Raw genomic sequence first — 22,630 nt, 5'->3', positions numbered from 1 at the left:
CTGATTACAGACTTCGGGAAGTGGAAGCTGGAGAAACACACCAGTATTCAATGAGGGGTCAGCTGTAGAATGTGAACAGCTTCAAGTTCATGGGCATCAACAACATGGAGGATTGTCCTAGGTCCAACACATTGATGGACAGATAAAGAAAGCACACCAACCATTGGCTCTTGATCATTAGGAGTTTGAGATTTGGTATGTTATCAAAGACTCTTGCAAATTTTCATAGACATACAGTGGAGAGCATTCTGACCAGTTGCTTTACAGTCTGGTATGGAGCCTCCAATGGACAATAGGCTGCAGAGGATTGTAGGCTCAGCCAGCTTGCTCCTGGGCACAACCATCCAGACCATCATCAAGAGGTGGTGTCCCATTGGCCTTGGACCACCCTGACAATAGCAATACCTATATCAGGCAACACACATCAAAGTTGCTGGTGAACGCAGCAGGCCAGGCAGCATCTCTAGGAAGAGGTGCAGTCGACGTTTCAGGCCGAGACCCTTCGTCAGGACTAACTGAAGGAAGAGTGAGTTAGTCCTGACGAAGGGTCTCGGCCTGAAACGTCGACGGCACCTCTTCCTAGAGATGCTGCCGGGCCTGCTGCGTTCACCAGCAACTTTTTTGTGTGTTGCTTGAATTTCCAGCATCTTCAGAATTCCTGTTGTTTGCCTATATCAGGCTGCTGTTTTTTTTAATTACAGCTCAATGTTCAACATCATAATCCTATTAGTACTAATTAACAAACTTCAAAAACTGGGCCTCTATACCTCTTTCTGTAATTAGATCCTTGATTTCCTTATCGGGAGACCACAGTCAGTGTAGATCAAAAATAACATCTCCTCCTTGCAGACAGTCAACACAGGTGCACCTCAGGGATGTGTGCTTAACCCACTGTTCCACTCTCTCCACACATGATTGTGTGGCTAGGTACTGTTCGAAGACCAACTATAAATTTGCTGATGACACATATGTCAGAATCTCAGATGGTGGCAAGGAGACATACAGGAATAAGGTAGATTGGCTGGATAGTATTGTAACAGCAATTTTGTACTCAATATCAGTAACACCAATACATTGATTGTGGACTTTAGGAAGGGGAAATAAGGAGAACACATAGCAGTCCTCATCAAGTGGTTAGCCCTGAAAAGGTAAGCAGTTTCAAGTTCCTGGATGTAAATATCTCTGAAGATTTATCCTGGGCTCAACAGATTGATGCAGTTAGGAAGAAACCACATCATTGGCTATAAGAAGCTTGAGATTGGTATGTCACCAAATAAATTTCTGCTGATGTAGCATGGAGAGCATTCTGAATGCTTTTATCACAGTCTGGTATGGAGGTGCCAATGCACATGTTCGGAACAAGCTGCAAAGAGTTGTAGATTCCGCCAACTCCATTATAGGCACTAGCCTCTCCACCATCAAGGACATCTTCAAAAGGTGGTGCCTCTAGAAGGTGGCATCCATCGTGAAGTACCATCACCATCCAGGACATGCACTTATTTCATTAATTCATTACTACAGCCAGGGAGGAGGTACAAGAACCTGAAGAAGCATACTCAATGTTTTAGGAACAGCTTCTTCCCCTCTGTCATTAGATTTCTGAACAATCTTTGAAGGCTTGAACACTACCTTACTATTTCCCTCTCTTTTTGTACTATTTATTTAAGTTTTATATATTATTGTAATTTATAGTAATTTATATTGCTCTGTACTGCTGCCACAAAATAACAAATTTAAATCTCAGTGATAATTGCCTTTATCAATCATGGGATTAAATTTAGGAGCCAAGAGGTAATGTTACAGCTATATAGGACCCTGGTCAGACCCCACTTGGAATATTATGCTCAGTTCTGGTTGCCTCACTATAGGAAGGATGTGGAAACCATAGAAAGGGTGCAGAGGAGATTTACAAGGATGTTGCCTGGATTGGGGAGCATGCCTTATGAGAATAGGTTGAGGGAACTCGGCCTTTTTTCCTTGGAGCGACGGAGGATGAAAGGTGACCTGATAAGGTGTATAAGATGATGAGAGGCATTGATCATTTGGAAAGTCAGAGGCTTTTTCTCAGGGCTGAAATGGTTAGCATGAGAAGGCAACAGTTTTAAGGTGCTTGGAAGTAGGTACAGAGAAAAGGTCAGGGATAAGTTTTTTTTACGCAGAGAGAGGTGAGTGAGTGGAATGGGCTGCCAGCGATGATGGTGGAGGCAGATACGATACCATCTCTTTTAAGAGACTCCTAGCAAGGTACATGGAACTCAGAAAAATAGAGAGCTACAGGTAACCCTCGGTAATTTCTAAGGTAAGGACATGTTCAGCACAGCTTTGTGGGCCGAAGGGCCTATATTGTGCTATAGGTCTTCTATATTTCTATAATAAATCTGATTCTAATTCAAGAAGGCAGGATCCATTTTTAAGTTCCTCACAATTTCTTCTTGTTACTACTACTGGGGAGAAAGGATAGGAGCTTGAAGATCTATGTCCAGTGATTTAAGAACAGCTTCTTCTCTTCTGCTACAAGATTTCCGAACAGTCTACAGACCCATGAATACTACCTCATTATTCCTATTTTTTGCACTATTATTTTGTAATTTATAGTGACTTTTAAGTATGTCTTTGCACTGTGCTGCTGTTGCAAAATAACAAATTTCACTACTTGTAAGTCAGTGAAATTAAACCTGATTTTGATCGCCATCTGTGTGTGGAATGAAAAAACATGGGAGAGATTTTTAATGAATATTTCTCTTTAGTGTTTACTATGAAGACGTGATAGAAACTAAGGAAATAGGTCAGTTAATGATTCTATTTTGTACACATACTAATTAGCAGGGAGAAGGTAATGGACAGCTTAACCTACACTAAGGTGGATAAATCCCCAGTGCTTGACATGGTGCCTTCTCAGACCTTTTGAGAAGTTGGGAAAGAAATTGGAGATTTTAGATTTATCTCTGGCTACAGATGAATTTCAGAAAGACTTCTTTAAAAAGAGTAGCAAAAACAAGATAAGATAAGGCCAGTGAGTCTGACATCAGTGGTGGGTAAATTGCTTAGGAGATTCCAAGGGAGGGTATCTACAAGCATTTCGAGAAACAGGGTCTGATTCAGGACAGTCAACACTGCTTTGTGTGTGAGAAATTATATCTGACAATTTTTTTAAGTCCCTTCACGAATGTAGCCAAGAGAATAGATGAGGGTACTTTATTAGATGTTGCCAATTTGGGCTTAAGCAAGGCCTTAAACAAGGTCCTTCATGGCAGACTAGACTGAAAGTTTAGATTGCATGGGATCCAGGGGAAGATAGCACATTAGATTTATATTTGGCTCAGTGGTGAGCCAAAGCAAAAGGTGATGGTCGAGGGCTGTTTCTTGAACTGGAGGCCTGTGTCTAGTGGCTTGTTGGCATATTTGCTGTTTGTAATTTATATAAACAATTTAGATGTGAATATACAAGACATTGTTAGTAAGTTTGCTGATGATACAGAAATAGCTGGTGTTGCAGACAATGTAGAAGATTATGAAAAATTACAGATGGCATCTCGATCAACTAAGCGTGTGGCGGAGGACTGTCAAATGGCTTTCAATCCCAATACATATGAGATATTACATCTTGAGCGATCAAACAAAAGTAGCACTTATCCAGTAAATGGTAGGGCCTGAGGGTTGTTAAGGAACAGAAAGACAGGAATGCATAAGTATAGTTCACTGAAAGTGGTGTCTCAGGTAGATACATATTGAGCAAGGCCTTTGGCATGTTGGCCTTCATCATTCAGGGCATTGAGTATAGGAGCTGCGAAGTTATGTTGCAGTTATACAAGATGTTGGTAAGGCCACACTTCAAGGTTTGTATATCGTTTAGTCACTTTGTTACAGCAAAGAACTAAGCTAGAAAGAGCGCAGAAAAGATTTACCAGAATATTGCCTGGAATTAGTGACCTGAGTTACAAGAAGAGGTTGCATAACTTAAGACTTTACTCCCTGGAACGTATGAGATCGACAGGAGACCTGATAGAGATACATAAGATCATAAGGGGCAGAGAAAGGAGGAGATGAGATGCAAAAAACAAGAGGGCAGAGGTTTACGATCAGAGGGGAGAGATTAAAGAAAGGGTCATCAGGCTTCACACAAAGGATTTGGAATATTATTCCTTTTCACACCTTGTGGTGCATTGGGCAGCATTTTTTGCCATTTCCTTAGTTTTTACGAGACCAAATTGCTTTCACAGATGGAAAGCGTGCAAGGAGCAGCTGGATTTGAACCCAGGACCATTCACCTCAAATGGTCCCTGAGCTGGGCACATAAGCAACTTCTAGGTGAGCCCCTCATGCCTCCGGGTTCCCCAGTGGACAAGATATAGCTGGAAACTGGAGAAGGCAGGGTATGTGATTATTTTTTCTAATGATTTATATGGATGGAGCCAGGGTCACTGGTCTTAGATGGGAAGAAGTGTCTAAAAAGCACCAACCCCCAAAACTTAAACCTAAAACACAGGAGGGTTTGAAAGTAACATAAAAAATGGCAGTACAACACTCATTCAAATTGGCTAACCTGAAGTGGCAGAATTAAAAATGGGATGAAGTGATAACTTTCCTTATTAATATGGAATGTAATGGATTGTTTAAAAGTACTGAAGAAGTGAAGGGACAGAATGTGCAACAGAAAAGAGCATGTTATGAAGGAAAAGATCTCAGGAGTAGAAAGGAGGGAAGAAAAGAAAGAAAGCAGGATAAAAGTCAAGATGTGTGGGAGAAAAGGATACCAGGCATAGGAGTGATGCACCCGTTTTGACGAAAATGAAAGGGAGGGAAATAACAGAGAAGAAAGGACTGGGAGAGTCTATGAGTAATCCCTTTTCCTAGGATCAGCAATAGTGGGGTCATGAGGGCTGGGCAACGCAGGCAGCAATGATCAGGCTTTCTACTATCCCCTAGAAGACTCCATAGTCAAAATACAAGTAAGCCAGAAAAAGATACAAATCCTGATTGATTCCGGCACTACCTTATTGTCCGTATTCTCCTCTGTGGACTTGCCAAAAGGAGGGAATATTGGTAAGACTGTGGGGATAGCCAGAATCCCCATGATTGAGCCCTTATCTGAATCTGTTAATATTAAATTGGGAGACCACACGGTAGTAGAATCATTGGTTGTGCACGAAGTTCACCCGTTAATTTGCTGGGTCAAAGAGCTTTGTGCAAACTAAATGTGAGCATGCACTGTACCCCAGACAGATTGTATCTTGAGTTACTGAACCCAATGTGCCACGATTTCAAGCAATGACATTATAGCAACCTGTGACTCAAAGGAGTCACCTGCCCTATGTAGTTGGCAGATAGAGGGAATCCCTGGAGAAATATACTGCAAACCGTAATTGAAAATGAAACCACATCAGGGGTATTTTTGGTGGGGCTAATTACGACTTGCAAATTACTAATGAATGTTCATTTAAGGGCCAAATATTTTTTTAGCTCTGAAGGTATAGCCTCCAAAAAGCAGCTATACCTTTCTCAGATAAATTACTTCCTGGAAGGAGACTACTCCGTACCTCATGTATCCCTGGGAATAAAGGCCCCCTCTAAGCCCAAAGGTCTGGGTCCAATGGTGAAATGGTTAAAAGAGCAAATTCGGGGCACCCTTCCAATTGGCATAACCAAATTTGGTGTCAATAATGGAATGATAGTGACAAATCCTCTTCAAGACTCTCCCTTTTAGGATTCTTTGCACCTTTAGATGGGAAGTCACTCCCTTCTCCTCAGTATGACCCCCCCCCCCACTTTGACTGAAAAAGTAGACGCACCCTTGTGGGCATTGCACAATATTGCCAATCCCAAAACTGGGCAAGCCAAATGAATGTGCATAATTTGTGGGCTGTCAACCAGATAGCACAGCCCACTTTCCCAGTTTTACCAGACACAAATGTGACTTTGATCTCTATGCCGTCTGAATCTCAATGGTACATAGTGATTGACCTCTGCTCCGCCTTCTTCCTGGTCCCTCTTCACGAGTACAGTCAATACCTGTTTGCCTTTTTGCATAATGGACAACAATATACCTGGACGAGATTGCCTCAGTGCTATACTGAGAGCCCAGCAGTACATACAGCTGCTGTACAAAGCAACTCGAATACATTACTCTTGCCAGACACTAGCATCATTTTACAATATGCTGATGATCTGCTACTAGCCTCCATGACACTGGCAGATTGCCAGAAAGACCCTGTATCACTGTTAAACCACCTGGTAGTCCATGGACACTGAGCCTCATTATCTAAGTTACAGTTCTACCAAATAATTGTTACCTATTTGGGCTATGGTCCTGAATGCGTGTTCGCAATTGTGCAATCTCCTAGAGCAGAAAATAAAAAGCAGATGCTTGCATCCTCGAAATGGCAAGTTATTGTTTACAAAGGGTTCCTGAAAACAGAACCTATGACGCTGTGCTACTACAGGATAACACCATCTCAAATCCAATGGAGCCCAGAAATGGAACAGGCATAACAGTCTCTGAAGAAGGAACTATTCCACACAGCAGCCTTGGGCATTCGTGACTACTCTAAATCCTTCCAGTTATATACTAGTGAAAAGGAGGTAGTTGCGAGCACCTTGCTGACTCAAGAATACAGTGGCTGGAAAAGACTGGTGGCATACTACTCTACTCAGTTTCCACCCATGGTGCTTGGCCTTCCTGGCTGCCTACGAGCTGTCGTGGCAACGCAGTGATGGTTGAAAAGGCGGCTCCTATAATATTGGACTATTCCTGCATGGTATTGACTCTTCATGCAGCAACACTACTCCTCAGTTCAGTGGTTACAGAACACTTAACAACAGCAAGGCGAACAGCATATGAGATCTTGCTACTATCAAAGCCAAATCTGATTTTTAAAAGAGAACCTGCCACCCTTGTTCCCATTTACAGTGACACCGAACAACATGACTGTGTGTTAACTGTGGAAGCCACCATCTCCTCTCATCCAAAACCCAGATCTGATTCTTTTTACAGATGGTTCAATGATTTTGAGACACTGACTGGGTATGTTGTGGTGCCTCTTCATGAGGTATTGGAAGTGGGTTCCCTCCCTTCAGAAACATCAGTACAAGTCATTCACTAGAGCTTGCATCTCAGCTGAGGCTAAAACTGTGAATATTTATACCAATTCACCATATGCTTTTGGGCTAGTAAATGATTTCGGTACCCTATGGCAGCATAGAGGATTTATTACTTCCTCCGGTAAACCTTAACAGCATGCTTAACATATTAAGAATTTGCTACAGGCTATTTCATTGCCCCAGCAGATTGCTGTAATAAACTGTGAAGCCCGTACACTAGCTCCGACCCTATGGCACAAGGTAACGCTGCAGCAGGTGCAGCCGCTAGATCTCCCGCCCTTTCCGGGGAGCCCATAACCATTTCAATGAACTTAATAACAGTTTACACCTGGACCCCTTACCATAGATTCCTTACTGGCTGCACAGCAGGCGGCCAGTGCAAAGGAACAGCAGCTTTGGAAAAATAAATGCTGCACACATTATGCCAGTGGATTATGTTTGCACCCTGATGGCTGCCCTAGTTTGTCACCATAGTCTCCTCTACGCCATTGTTAGATTGGCACATGGCCAAGGGCATGTACGAGGAGGAGCAGTGACACACCAAATACAACAGCAGTGGTTTGCGCCAGGGCTATCAATAGCAGCAGAACTGCTGATTAGGACTTGTGAGATTTACCAAAGAAATAATTGGGGAAAGTTCCCTGCTAAATTTGATCATCTGCCCACCCCAGAGGCAACATTTCTGAATATGCAGATAGGCTTTTTACATATGCCAGTAAGTGGGGAATATAAATATCTGTGTAACCCTCAGGTTCAGTCGCCAGCATTAGTCTAGGAGAAGACACTCCCTGGCCTGCCAAATTTGTGACATCTCATTTATGTGGATGCTATGTGATGTTTTCCCGTTACAATTCAGTACCACGAAATAACAAACAGTACACCATCTGCATTTAAACACTTTAGCATTATAATTCTTAATTTGACTAGATGGTTAGTAAAGAAACAAAAAGAAAAGGGTCCATTTTAATGAAATAGTCTAATGCGCACATTGGAGCTCACAATTTTTCTGTCTGTTCGTTCCCCATCAACTTCCTCCAGGTGTCATCCACTCCTGACCCCATTCCACATCCACTCAGCCCTGCAGTCTATGACCTCTCTGTTCTGGCATCTTCTCTCTCCATCTTCCGCCAAACAAAAGCCCGCCAATCCCTCGCTCTCGGTCACACAAGAAAGAAAAACCTTCCCTCATTGGACGCTGCACATTCCAAAGCCCCCATTATCTCTAGTCATAACCCAAACATTGCTGCTACAGAGAAACCTCTCCCAGGGCGTTATATCTCTTAGTAATAGTGGACGTGTTTTCTAAATGGATAGAAGCCTTTCCCACATGAAAAGATGAATCCAGGACAATAGTGAAATTACTGATGAATGAGATTATTCCCTGATTTGGGATTCCTTTTCAGTTTAATAGTGATAGAGGAATGTACTTTATGGGGAAATTAGGTAAAGCATTGGGCTAAGCCCAGGGATTCTCCATTGAGTGGTATGTGCCCTACCAACCACAATTATCTGGATTAATGGAATGGATCAGGGAAGTACTGAAAGACACTCTGGCCAAAGTATGCCAAGAGGTGGGATTAAAATGGCCCGAGGTGCTGCTGATTGCTCTGTATACCTTGAGAAATCATGTTAACAGGACCACCAAATTGACCCTTTTTGAAGTATTTATGGGAAGACCCATGCCTTCCAGGCCCCCTTTGACAAGTGCCCAAACAATGCTGAAATGGATTTATGAGAAAACCCTAGAATAGTAAAAACTCTATGTGAAGCTATTAGAATGAATCAAGGAAAAGTGACCGCGGCCCTGCCCAAACCTGCGAAGGAAATACACATCTATTTAATTATGTATATGTATATGATTATGTATATATTAAATCACTGGAAAGAGACTCTCTCTCTGAGGTGAAAATGACCCTATCAAGTGCTGTTAGCTACCCATATGGCAGTCAAGGTACAAAGCAAAGCTGATTGGGTGCATGGAATAAGTGTAAACTGTATCAGCCCTCTATTTGGAGTCTAATAGTGAACTAGAAAATAAGGAAAAATGAAGGAAAATGAAGTGGTATCAAGATGCAGACTTATTTGCCTCATTAGTTTAGTGTCTAGTCTTGCCTGTGGTTATAATACTTATTTAACATAGAATATAGAACATAGAATAGTACAGCACATTACAGGCCCTTCGGCCCACAATGTTGTGCCGACCCTCAAACCCTGCCTCCCATATAACCCCCCACCTTAAATTCCTCCATATACCTGTCTAGTAGTCTCTTAAACTTCACCAGTGTATCTGCCTCCACCACTGACTCAGGCAGTGCATTCCACGCACCAACCACTCTCTGAGTAAAAAACCTTCCTCTAATATCCCCCTTGAACTTCCCACCCCTTACCTTAAAGCCATGTCCTCCTGTATTGAGCAGTGGTGCCCTGGGGAAGATGCGATGGCTATCCACTCTATCTATTCCTCTTATTATCTTGTACACCTCTATCATGTCTCCTCTCATCCTCCTTCTCTCCAAAGAGTAAAGCCCTAGCTCCCTTAATCTCTGATCATAATGCATACTTTCTAAACCAGGCAGCATCCTGGTAAATCTCCTCTGTACCCCTTCCAGTGCTTCCACATCCTTCTTATACTGAGGCGACCAGAACTGGACACAGTACTCCAAGTGTGGCCTAACCAGAGTTTCAGAGAGCTGCATCATTACATTGCGACTCTTAAACTCTATCCCTCGACTTATGAAAGCTAACACCCCATAAGCTTTCTTAACTACCCTATCCACCTGTGAGGCAACTTTCAGGGATCTGTGGACATGTACCCTGAGATCCCCCTGCTCCTCCACACTACCAAGTATCCTGCCATTTACTTTGTACTCTGCCTTGGAGTTTGTCCTTCCAAAGTGTACCACCCCACACTTCTCCGGGTTGAACTCCATCTGCCACTTCTCAGCCCACTTCTGCATCCTGTCAATGTCTCTCTGCAATCTTCAACAATCCTCTACACTATCTAAAACACCACCACCAACCTCTGTGTCATCTGCAAACTTGCCAACCCACCCCTCCATCCCCACATCCAGGTGTTAATAAAAATCACGAAAAGTAGAGGTCCCAGAACAGATCCTTGTGGGACACCACTAGTCACAACCCACCAACCCAAATGTACTCCCTCCACTACTACCCTCTGCCTTCTGCAGGCAAGCCAATTCTGAATCCACCTGGCCAAACTTCCCTGGATCCCATGCCTTCTGACTTTCTGAATAAGCCTACCGTGTGGAACCTTGTCAAATGCCTTACTAAAATCCATATAGATCACATCCACTGCACTACGCTTATCTATATGCCTGGTCACCTCCTCAAAGAACTCTATCAGGCTTGTTAGACACGATCTGCCCTTCACAAAGCCATCCTGACTGTCCCTGATCAGACCATGATTCTCTAAATGCCCAGAGATCCTATCTCTAAGAATCTTTTCCAACAGCTTTCCCACCGCAGACGTAAGGCTCACTGGTCTATAATTACCCGGATTATCCCTACTACCTTTTTTGAACAAGGGGACAACATTCGCCTCCCTCCAATTTAGGCTTAACTGCTGAAGTAATAGCCACTTGAACTGTGGCCCTGCAAAACAGGACAGCCCTAGATTTTAGTTCAGCTGAGAAAGAAGGAACATGTGCCATTATAGGACAGGAATGTTGTACCTATATTCCTGATGTATTTGAAAACATAACCCACCTGGCCAGCCACATCCAGAAAAGTGTAGCACAGATATGTAAGACTGGAGAAAAATTCCATGGCTATAACCCTCCTAAGAGGATGGTGACCCTGGGGAACCTCTTTGGTGGTTTGAGGGAACCGCTAATACATTTTAGAATTATAATCATACAGTAATAGTATGTGTTTTGACCATTCGACTCATATGTGCAACCCTATCCCGTTTAACAAATTGCCCCTTTTCTATGCTCCCTCTGGTTAACATTGATACTTATGACCCGGAGTATAATGAAGAGGAATGTTTAAAAATGAGACCCCTACCACTGGGTTATGAGGCCCTATTTGCAACTCTGATATTTATGGTTGATCTTGCGATCAAAAAGAAGAGGATTGTGGAGAAAAAGATAGAGTTGAAGATTTTGATAGACAAAGGGTTAATATTGGCTTTTTGAGTATGGAAGCCAGTTTGCAGCTTAGTTTGTGAAAGATATGGCCTTTGCTTTTCGCAGAGACAATTCTTAGAATAAATACTTGCAGTAGCTTACCTTGTAAAAATTAGCCCCAAGGATATGAGACAAACTATCTTTGTTAAAACTAACTTGTACACAGGACTGAATTTTTAGCTTTGTCTGTTGCTATGGGTATAGCTTATCACAAGAGAACTGCATGTGAACCTAGCTTTTCATAAGGGAATCAAACTGACTTGGCTTTTGCAATAGATTTGTACATGTATAAAAGGAGCTGTGCTCTCTGTACTAATTGGAGTTCAAAACCCATTGTTAGCAGTTCCACTCCCTATTATATAATGAATAAAGTTCTCTTTACTTCCAAGTCCAAAACTATCCAAGTAGTGTATTTGAGTAATTTCTCTAGCAGTTGTAAATATATTTGAGTAATTTCCTTAACAACCTTAAAATTATGACCTCTCATATTAGCATTGCCTCCCTGGGAAAATAGCACAGATTGTCCACTTTACCTATGCCTCTTATCACTTTATACACCCTATAAAGTCACTTCTCATTCCTCTTATGCCACAGGGAAAAGCCCTAGCTTACACAGCCTTTCTTCATACGACATGTTCTCTAATCCAGGTGGCATCCTGGTAAATCTCCTCACCCTCTCTAAAGTTTCACATTGTTCCTATAATGAGGTGACCAGCAAATTCACAATATTCCAAATGTGAACGTGCAGAGATTAGAGGGTTATGGAGCACAATGATGCTGGTGACCAACAGCGACATTTTATAAGCACCTCACAAAACTACGAGATATTCTGGTAGATATACTTCTGAACTGTCATCACTACAGCTTGCAGCCTGCAACTTGCCTTAAAGCATGTACTTTTGCACTAACTAAATGAAATGATGTTTTTGCAATCTCCTGAGAGTTTCAGCAAACTAGACTCTTAAGAGAGCAGATAAATCAGAACAGGCCATTGCTGGGGATGGATGCTGCACAAAGGCCTGAGAGCAGAAGACAAACCTGTGCTCGGCTCTATTACTCCACAACGATTAAAGTGTTCAGCAAGATTAAATTCATTGAGTATGAGATCGAAAAACAAACAGGTGTTCAGCATTGTCTGCCTGCATTTGACCAATCTCCCTCTCTTCTCACTGCAACCATCAGGCGGGTGGTGAAGAAGTAGTGAGTCCCATGCCATCAGGTTCAGGAGCAGAAGTTGCACTGTGGCCATCAGGCCCCTGCACTAGCTTCACTCACTTCTAGCTGAACCAGCTCTGCAGCTGTGGACTCACTTTCAAGGACTCTGCAGTTGATGTTCCATGTGTAATTTGTTTACTTTTTTTTTACTATTGCACAATTTGTCTCTTGCAAATTTGATATGTGACAGTCTTATTATGTGTTTTATTTTTGTGAATACTATCGTGTTACTTTTTGTAGTGCTTGCAAGAAGATGAATCTCATGGTTGTATATGGTAATAAATTTGAACTTTGATTGTATAGGCAGAAGGCAAATTGTTAGATGTTTAAGTACTAGCTTAATTAATTTGGCACAACATCATGGGCCAAAGAACCTGTTTTTGTGCTTATACTATTCAATGTTCTATGCTGTAGAAGCCTTTCAAAGTAAATTTAAAATATAACATATAAAATTGTCCAAGTTGTGGACAGCTCAGCTAACACAAAAACCAGCCTTGGTACACTTTTCACTCCCTTGGTAAAACAGTCAATATAACCAAAGAACACTCCCAATCCATTCTCTCTTCTCCCCCACTCCCTTCAGGCAGAAGAGACAAAAGCTCAAAAGCACGTACTTCCAGGCTATCTTGTTATTTTAAGACTATTGTACAGACCTCTTGTACAATAAGGTGGAATTTTGTCCTCACAATCTACCATGCCAATGCCTGCCATTTTATCTGTGTCAGCACTGCAATTTCTCTGTAATTGTAACACTATATTCCACATTCTGTTATTGATTTTCCCTTATACTACCGCAACATACTGATCTGATGAATTTATGTGTATGTTTGACATGCAAGAAAAAAGTGCCTTTGATATGAGACAATATTAAATCAATTTACCATTCACCCTATTTATGCGCATCATTATTTTATTCACCTCTGTAAGGTCACACTCAGTCTACTATGCTCCAAGGAATAAAGTCTCAGCTTGCCCAATCTCTCCCTATAACTCAGGCCCTCAATCGTGGCAACATTCTCACAAATCTTCTCTGCACTCTTTCCAGTTTATTGATATATTTCCTCTAACAGTGCCAGAAAAACAGTACGCAATACTTGAAATGCGGTGTCACTAACATCTTATACAATTGAAACAAAATATCCCAACTTCTATACCCAGTGCCTGACTGATGAAGATGAGGATGTCAAATCCTTTCTTCACAATCCTGTCTACCTGTGATGTGCTTTCAGTGAACTAGTCAAACTGGATCAACATCTGGACCAAATAACAAATCAATGCACCATCAGTCAGCGATAAAGATCAATACCCAAATAAATACGTACCTCCAGGCTGTAAGAATGGATGAGTATGAAAAAGCACTTACAAAAAACATACCAAAACTGACAGAGCCCAATTCACAGTCAAACAAGCAAGGCTTTGATAATTTTTTGAAAGCTTTGGTAAGAAGGCCTGTCAAATTACTTTGACATTCTGCATGCAATATCTACTTTCCCATTTTCCTTCAGAGCCTCAAGGACATTTTATGATATGGTGGAGTTCAACTGAATGCAATATTCCATGGCAACATTGTCAAACCTGTGGACAGACAATAGCTTACATAGTATTTCAATACCCAAATGTACACATAACTCCAACTCGATGCAATCAAAGGTAGCCATCTGGATGAGGGCCACATTCGATACATTACAAAATGGAAGACAGTTGATTGCTGCACTGATACAGACTTCAGGAGATAGGGTGTCTATTCTCTGCACGTACTTTAAGGATAAAATTGCAAATTTGGGTGAACAGCTGTGGTTGACATTTAAAGCCAAAGAACTTGAAAATAGTAGAAATCAATTCCGCTTTAACTTGAAAGAAGAAAATGCATGAAAAACAAAGAATGTCCATTCAGTTACCAATGAGGCAGTTCGAGAAAGTTTGTTTTTCAGATGTTAACATTCTTTTGTTTGCCCAAGTGAATAAGTTGATGATATAAGCATTTTCTTTCGAACAAAGGAAACTGAGGGAAGATTCCTTTAACGTATATATAACCTGAGAGGCCCAATTCTCTTAGCAGTTAACTTTGTATCCTTTTTGTCCACAGGTGAGGCATCAGAAGACATGAGGATAGCTGATGTTGTGCCTTTACTTAAGAAGAGCAGCAGGAATAAAGCAAACAACTACAGGTGGATGAGCTTGCCTCAGCCGTAGTAAAGTAAATGGAAAGGATTCTGAGAAACAAGGTCTGCACTTAGAAAGGAATAGACTAAATAGGAATAAGAAACAAACTGCTGGAGGAATTTAGAGGGTCAGGCAGCATCTTCAGAGTTTAATGAACAGTCGGCATTTTGAATTGAGACCCTTTATCTGGACTGAGGAAATAAAGAGGAGTTAGCCTTTATAAAGAGGTGAAGGGATGGGGTGAGGTTTGAGCTGGTAAGCGATGGGTGGATCCAGGTGAGAAGGAGTGATTAGCAGATGGAGAGAAAGTTGTGAATAGTGACAAGAAGCTGGAAGGTGAAAGGTGGAGTTAACAAAGGGGTATAGATGATGAAATCTGATTTGAAAAGAAGGTGAAGCATGGGACCAAATAAGATAGGGTAGGCAGATGAGAACAGTGGGGGGGAAGAGATCCAGTGGGAGGAGTATGTGTGTGATGGGCAGGTGGAATAAGTAGAGAGGGGTAAGAAACTGGGTGAAAGGAGGGCTGGAGGGGTGGATCAGGAGATGGAAGTAGATAATCTTGACCCAAAATATTGATTGTATAATTCCTTTTTTATGAAGGGAAATATGACCTGCTATGTTCCTCCAGCAGTTTCTTTTGCAGTCCCTTGTGATCAACTTATTTGGGATATTCAGCATTGCTTTCTAAGCGGAAAATCATATCTCACAAATTTGATTGAGTCTTTTGAAGTGATGACTAAGAATGCTTACAAAAGTAGGGTGGTAGAAGTTGTTTTCAAAGGCCTTTAATTAGGACTTTCATTAAGATCCCACAGTGTTGGCACATGGCCAAGTGGTTAAGGTGTCAGTCTAGTGATCTGAAGGTCGCTAGTTCAAGCCTCAGCTCAGGCAGCATGTTGTGTCCTTGAACAAGGCACTTGACCACACATTGCTCTGAGGTGCCAAGTTGTATCTGCCCTAGTGTCCTTCCCTTGGACAACATCGGTGGCGTGGAGAGGGGAGACTTGCAGCATGGGCAACTGCCGGTCATCTATACAACCTTGCCCAGGCATGCGCTCTGGAAACCTTCCAAGGTCTCACGAGACTAACGGATGCCTATATAAAAGATCCCACATGGTAAGCTTCTCTAGAAGGTTTGAACAAATGGGATCCAGGGTGACCTAGAAAATTGGATACAATTTTCCATTGGTAGTAGGACAGAGAGGGTGGTAGCGGAGGGGTGTTTTTTTAGATTGGATAACAGAAATTATTGTCATATACTCTATGTGGCCAATTTATTAGGTACAGCAATACATCTGCTCATTAATGCAAATATCTAAACAGTCAATAATGCAGCAGCAACTCAATGCATAAAAGTATGCAAACATGGCCAAGAGGTTCAGTTGTTGTTCAGACCAGACATCAGAAGGGGGAAGAACTGCAATCTAAGTGACTTTGACTGTGGAATGATTGGTGCTGAAAGATGGGTGTTTTCAGAGAATTGGGTGAGAAACAAAAAACATCCAGTGAGTGGCAATTCTATGGGTGAAAATACTATACCTTGCTAATGGGAGAGGTCAGAGGAGAATGGCCAGACTGGTTCAGGCAGCAAGGCAACAGTAACTCAAAATACCACGTGTTATAACAAAGGTGTGCAGGAGAGCATCTCTGAACACACAACACATTGAACCTTGAAGGTGATAGGCTAGAGGTACCAGAAGGCCACTAACATGCATTCAGTAGGCATTTTATTAGGTATAGGGGTACCTAATAAAGTGGCCACTGAATGTACATTTTCAACCAAAATATTAATATATTTGGGATAAGTACTAAGCTTGCAAATAACACCAAAATTGATTGTATGGTGAACAGTGAAGAAGGTTGCCTAATGTTAGATTGCGGAATGGCTGGGCTGGTGAGCATTATTAAATGAAGAGGCCATGGGTACAAGTAAATAGTTCCTTGAAAGTGGCAACATGAGTAGACAGTATGATGAATAAGGCCAATGGCATGCTTGGCTTTGTAAGTTGAGGCACAGAGTACAAGAGTTGGAACATTATGTTACAGCTGTACAAAACTTCGGTTAAACTACACAGATTATTGTAGGCACTTCTGCATGTCACATTACAGAAAAGTTAGAGAAGGTATGGAAAAGATACACAAAAATGTTGCCTGAGTTAGAAAGCTTGAGTTATAAGGAGAAAGTGGGTAGGCTGGCTCTGTTTTCCCTGGAGTGAAGGAAAATGAAAGGTGAAATAATAGAAGCACGGAAAATTATGCAAGGAGCATAGAAACACACTTACCAGGGGGAATAGCTAGGGTGCCTAAGACACTTGCACAGTGCTTTAGTAACTTAATGTACTGCACTGTACTACTGCCACAAAACAACAAAATAAAAATCATGACATATGAGAGTGATGATAAACCTGATTCTGATATGAGTCACTATTGTAGACTGAGAGTGGGAAAGGGACAGGGAGAGGGGAATCATGGTTGGGAAAAAAGGAAGAGCGGGGGTGAGCAGGAAGCACCAGGGAGGTATTCTGTAATGTTCAATATCCAATTGTTTGGAATTAATTTAACCTGCCTGGTGTCTCAGGGCTGGATGTGCCTGCACCCAAGCCACCCCCTGCCCCTGAACTCCTTCTCTGTTACATGTCCCACACCCATCCTCACCATTTCTAACATCCTAATCTCAGTGTAGTCAGTCTATTTCCCCTGGTAGGCATGTTTCTATGCGGAACGACTTCTTGACTCTAAATAGGGATGGAGACAGAATTGCAAACTTTATTTAAGAGGTACTTGGAGAACCCCTTAAGAGTCATAATCAAAAAGTGGCTGACTGATTTACTTCTGTGCTCTAAATTTCTATGATTCTGCTTCTATGTGCTATCATGAGCTGATCAGAGTAAAGTTTTTACTGCTAACTATAAATTTTGCAGAAAACCGGAAAATCCTTCAGAAAGAAAATACTTACTGGATCAGAATCGTAAAGTGGCTGACAAACTTTCTCCAATGCTTGCAGAAATTTCACATTGTCTTTTGCTCCATTAGCTGCGTCAGTGATTTGAGAATCTAGCTCCAACCACATCTACAGTAAAGAGATAAACAGATCAGTCTTCATTCTTCATCAAGGATACAGTTTCCATAACATACCATAGTAAAATATGTCTAAATAGGCAGTTTCTTAAAAGGCTATATTGCATGATGATCTTCAATAAGAACATGGTTTACCTGATTCTGAACTACATAAGCTAGCCTCTACTACCAACCTCTGTCTCTATTATTAAGACCATTTTTAAAAATCTATTTGGCAATCTCACCCGAGATCTCATGTGGTCTAACCTTTCAGACCACCCTTGTCAAAAGTCTTGCTAAAATCCATGTAAGTAATGTCTACTGCCATGTCCTTGTTAATACTCTTGGTTACCTCTTCAAGAATCTCAACCGAATTCATGAGACATGATATCTGATGCATATAGTGATGCTGTCTTTTGTAATCATACCTTGCCTTTCTAAATGCATTAATTCCTGACTCTTAGAATCCCTTCAAGTTACTTTTCACCATGTAAGCTCACTAGACTGTGGCTTCCTGGCTTGTCTTTGCAGTTTTTCTTCAATAAGGCACATTAGCCACCCTCCACTGCAGTGACAGTGGGGAAGGGAAGCTCTTTCAGATCAGTGACATGAATTCTATTAGTTTCAAAATAGTTATGGAAAAGGATAGGATTGGTCCACACACTTTAGAGTATGGCAAAGTTCATTTTGATGGCTTTCAACAGAAACTTGCAAAGAGTGATTGGGAGGGATTTTTTTGCAGGTAAATGGCAATTGGCTAGTTTGAGGCTTTAAAAAGAGAGCTGGGGAGAACTCAGGGCCAACATGTTCCTGTTAGAGTGAAGAGTGAAGGGCAAAGCCAGCAGGGTTATGAAACCCTGGCTCTTTAGGGATATTGAGGGTCTGATCAGGAAGACAATTTGAAGGCAAAGTTTGAAATAAATTTATTATCAAGGTACTGTATGTACATGTTACCATGTTCATTTTCATACCTTGGATTCTTTAGCAGGAACATACCCTGTACAGGAAAAAAAAGAAATACAACAGAATTTTTTGAGAAACTAGACATAAACAAAGACTAACAGACAACCAAAGTGCAAAAGAACATAAACTGTGAAAATAAAAACACTACTGAGAATTACAAGTTGTAAAGAGTCCTTGACAGAGAGTCTGTAGGTCATCGAATCAGTTCAGAGTAGTGGTGAATGAAGTTATCTATGCCAGTTCCGGAGACTGATAATTATAGGGTAATAGCTGTTCCTGAGGCTGGTGGTGTGGGACCTAAGGGTTTGACACCTTCTGCCTGATGTTGGTAGAGAGAAGAGAATATGGCCAAGATGGTGGGAATCTTTGGTGATGGATGATGTTTTCTTGTGGCAGCACTCCAGGTAAATGTACTCACTGATGGCATAGATCAAATGTAAGACCAGCGTCTAACAGCTAAATGAATAACAGTTCTTTGCAATATAATGAAAGAAGGAACACTGTTCAGTTTTGAAATGCTTAAAGAGAAACACCTATTAGAAAAACAAGACTTTTATTGGTATTTGCAGTTCATAGGAGGGTTAAAAATGTAACCAAGGTAAGTACATGTTTGATAGAACTATTTAGAAAAGCATAGAATTCAGATAATGGTAGTAGAATCACTTCAAGCTTGTATAAGGGTTTGTCAAATCTTAAAACACATACGACTTCATACATTAAAACAAAATGGGAGAAGGAAGGAGGGATAATTATATCTGAGGAAGAATGGACAATAATATGGAGGTATCAATGGAAGTGTACCAGTTCACAGAAATGGAGGGAGTTTGGATGGAAAAACTTGATAAGATATTTTATTACACCCTCTCAGAAATCCCATTATGATAGTAATCTCCCTGTTTGCTGGAGAAATTGTGGAAATCAAAATGCAAACCATTATCATATTTTCTGGGATTGCCCCGTTATCAAAGACTATTGGAGTGGGATACACAATGCCCTACAAGACATTTTTAAATGTAACATACCCTTAGAAAGTAAGACCACATATTTTTGATATATACCTCAAGAATGGTTGAAAAGAGATAAATTTTTAATGAATATACTGCTGGTGGCTGGTAAAAAGACTCTTACCAGGAAATGGTTATCGCAGGACAGCCCAACTTTAAACTCATGGATGAAAATTACAAGGGACATTTACAAAATGGAGAAGATAACAGCATCTGTTAATCATAAGCTGGAACAGTTTGATTCATACTGGGAAAGGTGGTTTAACTACATAACACCTCATAGGCCTGATTTTATTCTCACAGATCAATGAATATGTTGTAAAAGAAAATCACTCCCTACTTGTACATAGTTTTCTCCTTTTACTTGTTATTTCTTTCCTCTCTTTTCTATAAGTGTATGCCTCAGATAAATATTATGTGGAGATTTGTGACAAATAGGAATATATGATATATATGTACAGTGTCTGAAATACATCTTATGGAAATGTTTGTTTGATGATGAACTTCAATAAAAAATAAATTACAAAAAAAAGACCAGCGTCTAGTCTATCAAGTCTAAAATCAGAGGACACAATCTCAGAATAGAGGGACATCCATTTAGAACAGAGATGAGGAAAAATTCCTTTAGCTAAAGGTTTATGAATCTGTGGAATTCATTGTCACAGATGGCTGTTCAGTGCCAAGTCATTGAGTATATTTAAGGCAGCAGTTGATAGGTTCTTGATTAATCAGAGCAACAAATGTTACATAGAGAAAGCAGGAGAAGACATGATAGGATGCAGAGCCGACTTGATGGCCCAAATGGCCTAATTCTGCTTCTATGGCTTATGGTATTATAAGCAGCTGGGATCAAAGGAATTCACAGAGGATTACAAGGGATATACTTAAGAGGGAAATCAGGAGGGCAAAAAGAAGACATGAATTAGCATTGCCAGATAAGGTGAATTTCTGTAAAGTGTTTGACACAGCTTATCAAAAAGATTAAGATGCATGGGTCCCATGGGGATTTGGCTGTTTGGATTCAGAATTGGCCTGCTCGTAGACAGAGGCCTGACAGAGTCTAGTAATTGATGGAGCTCCATGACTAGTAGTGTTCTGGACCGCTACTGTTTATGATATACACTCAGTGACCACTTTATTAGATACACCTGTGCACATGCTCATTAATGCAAATATTTAATTAGCCAATCATGTAGCAGCAACACAATGCATGAAAGCATGCAAACATGGTCAAGTGGTTCGATTGTTGTTCAGACCAAACAACAGAATTGGGGAAGGAAGTGTGACTTTGTTTGTGAAATAATAGTTGGTGCCAGATGGGGTGGTTTGTACATGCTTATCTCCTAGGATTTTCACACACAACAGTCTCTAGTGTTTACAGAGAATGGTGCAAAAACAGAAAAAAATCCAGTGAGTGGCAGTTCTATTGACAAAAACACCTTGTTAATGAGGGAAGCGAGAGGAGAATGGCCAGACTGGTTCAAGCAAACAGGAAAGTAACTGTAGCTCAAGTAACAAAGCGTTACAACAGAAGAGCATCTCTCAACATACCAAATGTGGAATCTTGAAGTGGATGGGCTAAAGTAGCATGAGACCATGACCCTACACTCAGTGGCAACTTCATTAGGTATGGAGGTATATAAGTACCTTCGGTGAAAATGTAAATAGGAGGGTCAGTAAATTTGTTCACAATACAAAAAAACTGTGGTGTTACAGAGTGCAGAAGATTTCCATAGTAAAGCAGGAAAGTAAAAATAGCAAGTCTCATTATGTGTCAGTTTCACTTTGGAGTAGTTAGGATGAGATTTGTGTGAGAGCGCTAACCATTAAATACACCGTGTCGTTCCATTCCAAGACATCAGAGATATCCTCCTTCTTTAAGGATTAGGGTTTCTGTCCCTTTACAATTGATGCTGCCCTCACTCGCATTTCCTCCATTTCCCATAAATCCACATTCACCCCATCTTCCCACCCCCTTAATAGTGATAGAGTTCCTCTACCACCCCAATAGCCTCTGCATCCAACACATTACCCAACACTTCTGCCATCTCGAAAGGGATCCTACCACTAAACAGATCTACAGATCTCCTCCCCACTTCTGCTTTCCGCAGGGATCACTCCCTCCGAGATTTCCTTTTCCATTCATCCCTCCCCATTAATCTCCCTTCTGGCACTTAACCCTGCAGGTGGCCTAAGTACTACACCTGTCCAAACACCTCCACCCTCACCTCCATTCAGGGCCCCAGTGGTCCTTCCAAGTGAGGCAATATTTCACCTGTGAATCTGCTGGGGTTGTCTATTGTGTCCAGTGCTCCCGTTTTTTCCTCCTCTACACTGGTGAGACCCGTCATAAATTCATGGACCACTTTGTCGAGCATCTCTGCTCTATCCACCATAAGCGGGAATTCCTGCTGGCCAAACATTTTAATTCCAATTCCTATTCCCTTTTTGACATGTCAGTCCATGGCGTCCTCTTGTGGAGGAACAACCTTATATTCCGTCTGGGTAGCCTCCATCCTGATGGCATGAATATCAATTTCTCCTTCTGGTAAACAAATTTCCCCTACCCTTCTCCTCTGTTCCTCACTCTCACCTTTTACCTCTTCTCAGCTGCCCAATACTTCCTCCTGGATCCCCTTCTCCTTTCCTTTCTCCTATTGTCCACTCTCTTCTCCTATCAGCTCCCTTATACTCCAGCCCTAGACCTTTCCCACCTACCTGGCTTCACCTGTCACCTTTTAAGTAGCGTCCTTCCCCTCCCCTCACCTTTTAAATCAGGCATCTTCCCCATTCTTTCTCAGTCCTGAAGTAGGGTCTTGGCCCTAAACGTTGACAATCTATTCATTTCCATAGATGCTGCCTGAGTTGCTGAGTTCCTCCAACGTTTTGAGTGTGTTGCTTTCATTGCCTGTGAGTTTCACTTGAGCCAATAAAAAGAAGTAATGTTTAAGTGATGCAGCCATAGTGAGAGTGGGCCAG

At 41.4% G+C, this 22,630-nt stretch overlaps 1 protein-coding gene across 1 annotated transcript in view; it reads right to left on the bottom strand.

The window, feature by feature from the left end:
- LOC134357440 (dynein axonemal heavy chain 8-like) overlaps positions 1–22,630 on the bottom strand; it is a 1,088,497-nt gene that overhangs the window by 984,959 nt on the left and 80,908 nt on the right. The window contains exon 8 of the mRNA XM_063069028.1: positions 17,584–17,697. Coding sequence (XP_062925098.1) covers positions 17,584–17,697 — 114 coding nt within the window. The remainder of the gene's footprint in view (positions 1–17,583; positions 17,698–22,630) is intronic.

This window comes from Mobula hypostoma, chromosome 2 (genome assembly GCF_963921235.1).
Source record: "Mobula hypostoma chromosome 2, sMobHyp1.1, whole genome shotgun sequence".
NCBI lineage: Eukaryota > Metazoa > Chordata > Chondrichthyes > Myliobatiformes > Myliobatidae > Mobula > Mobula hypostoma.
Note: the sequence above shows the minus strand (reverse complement) of the source record. Positions and strands in the feature narration are given on the sequence as shown.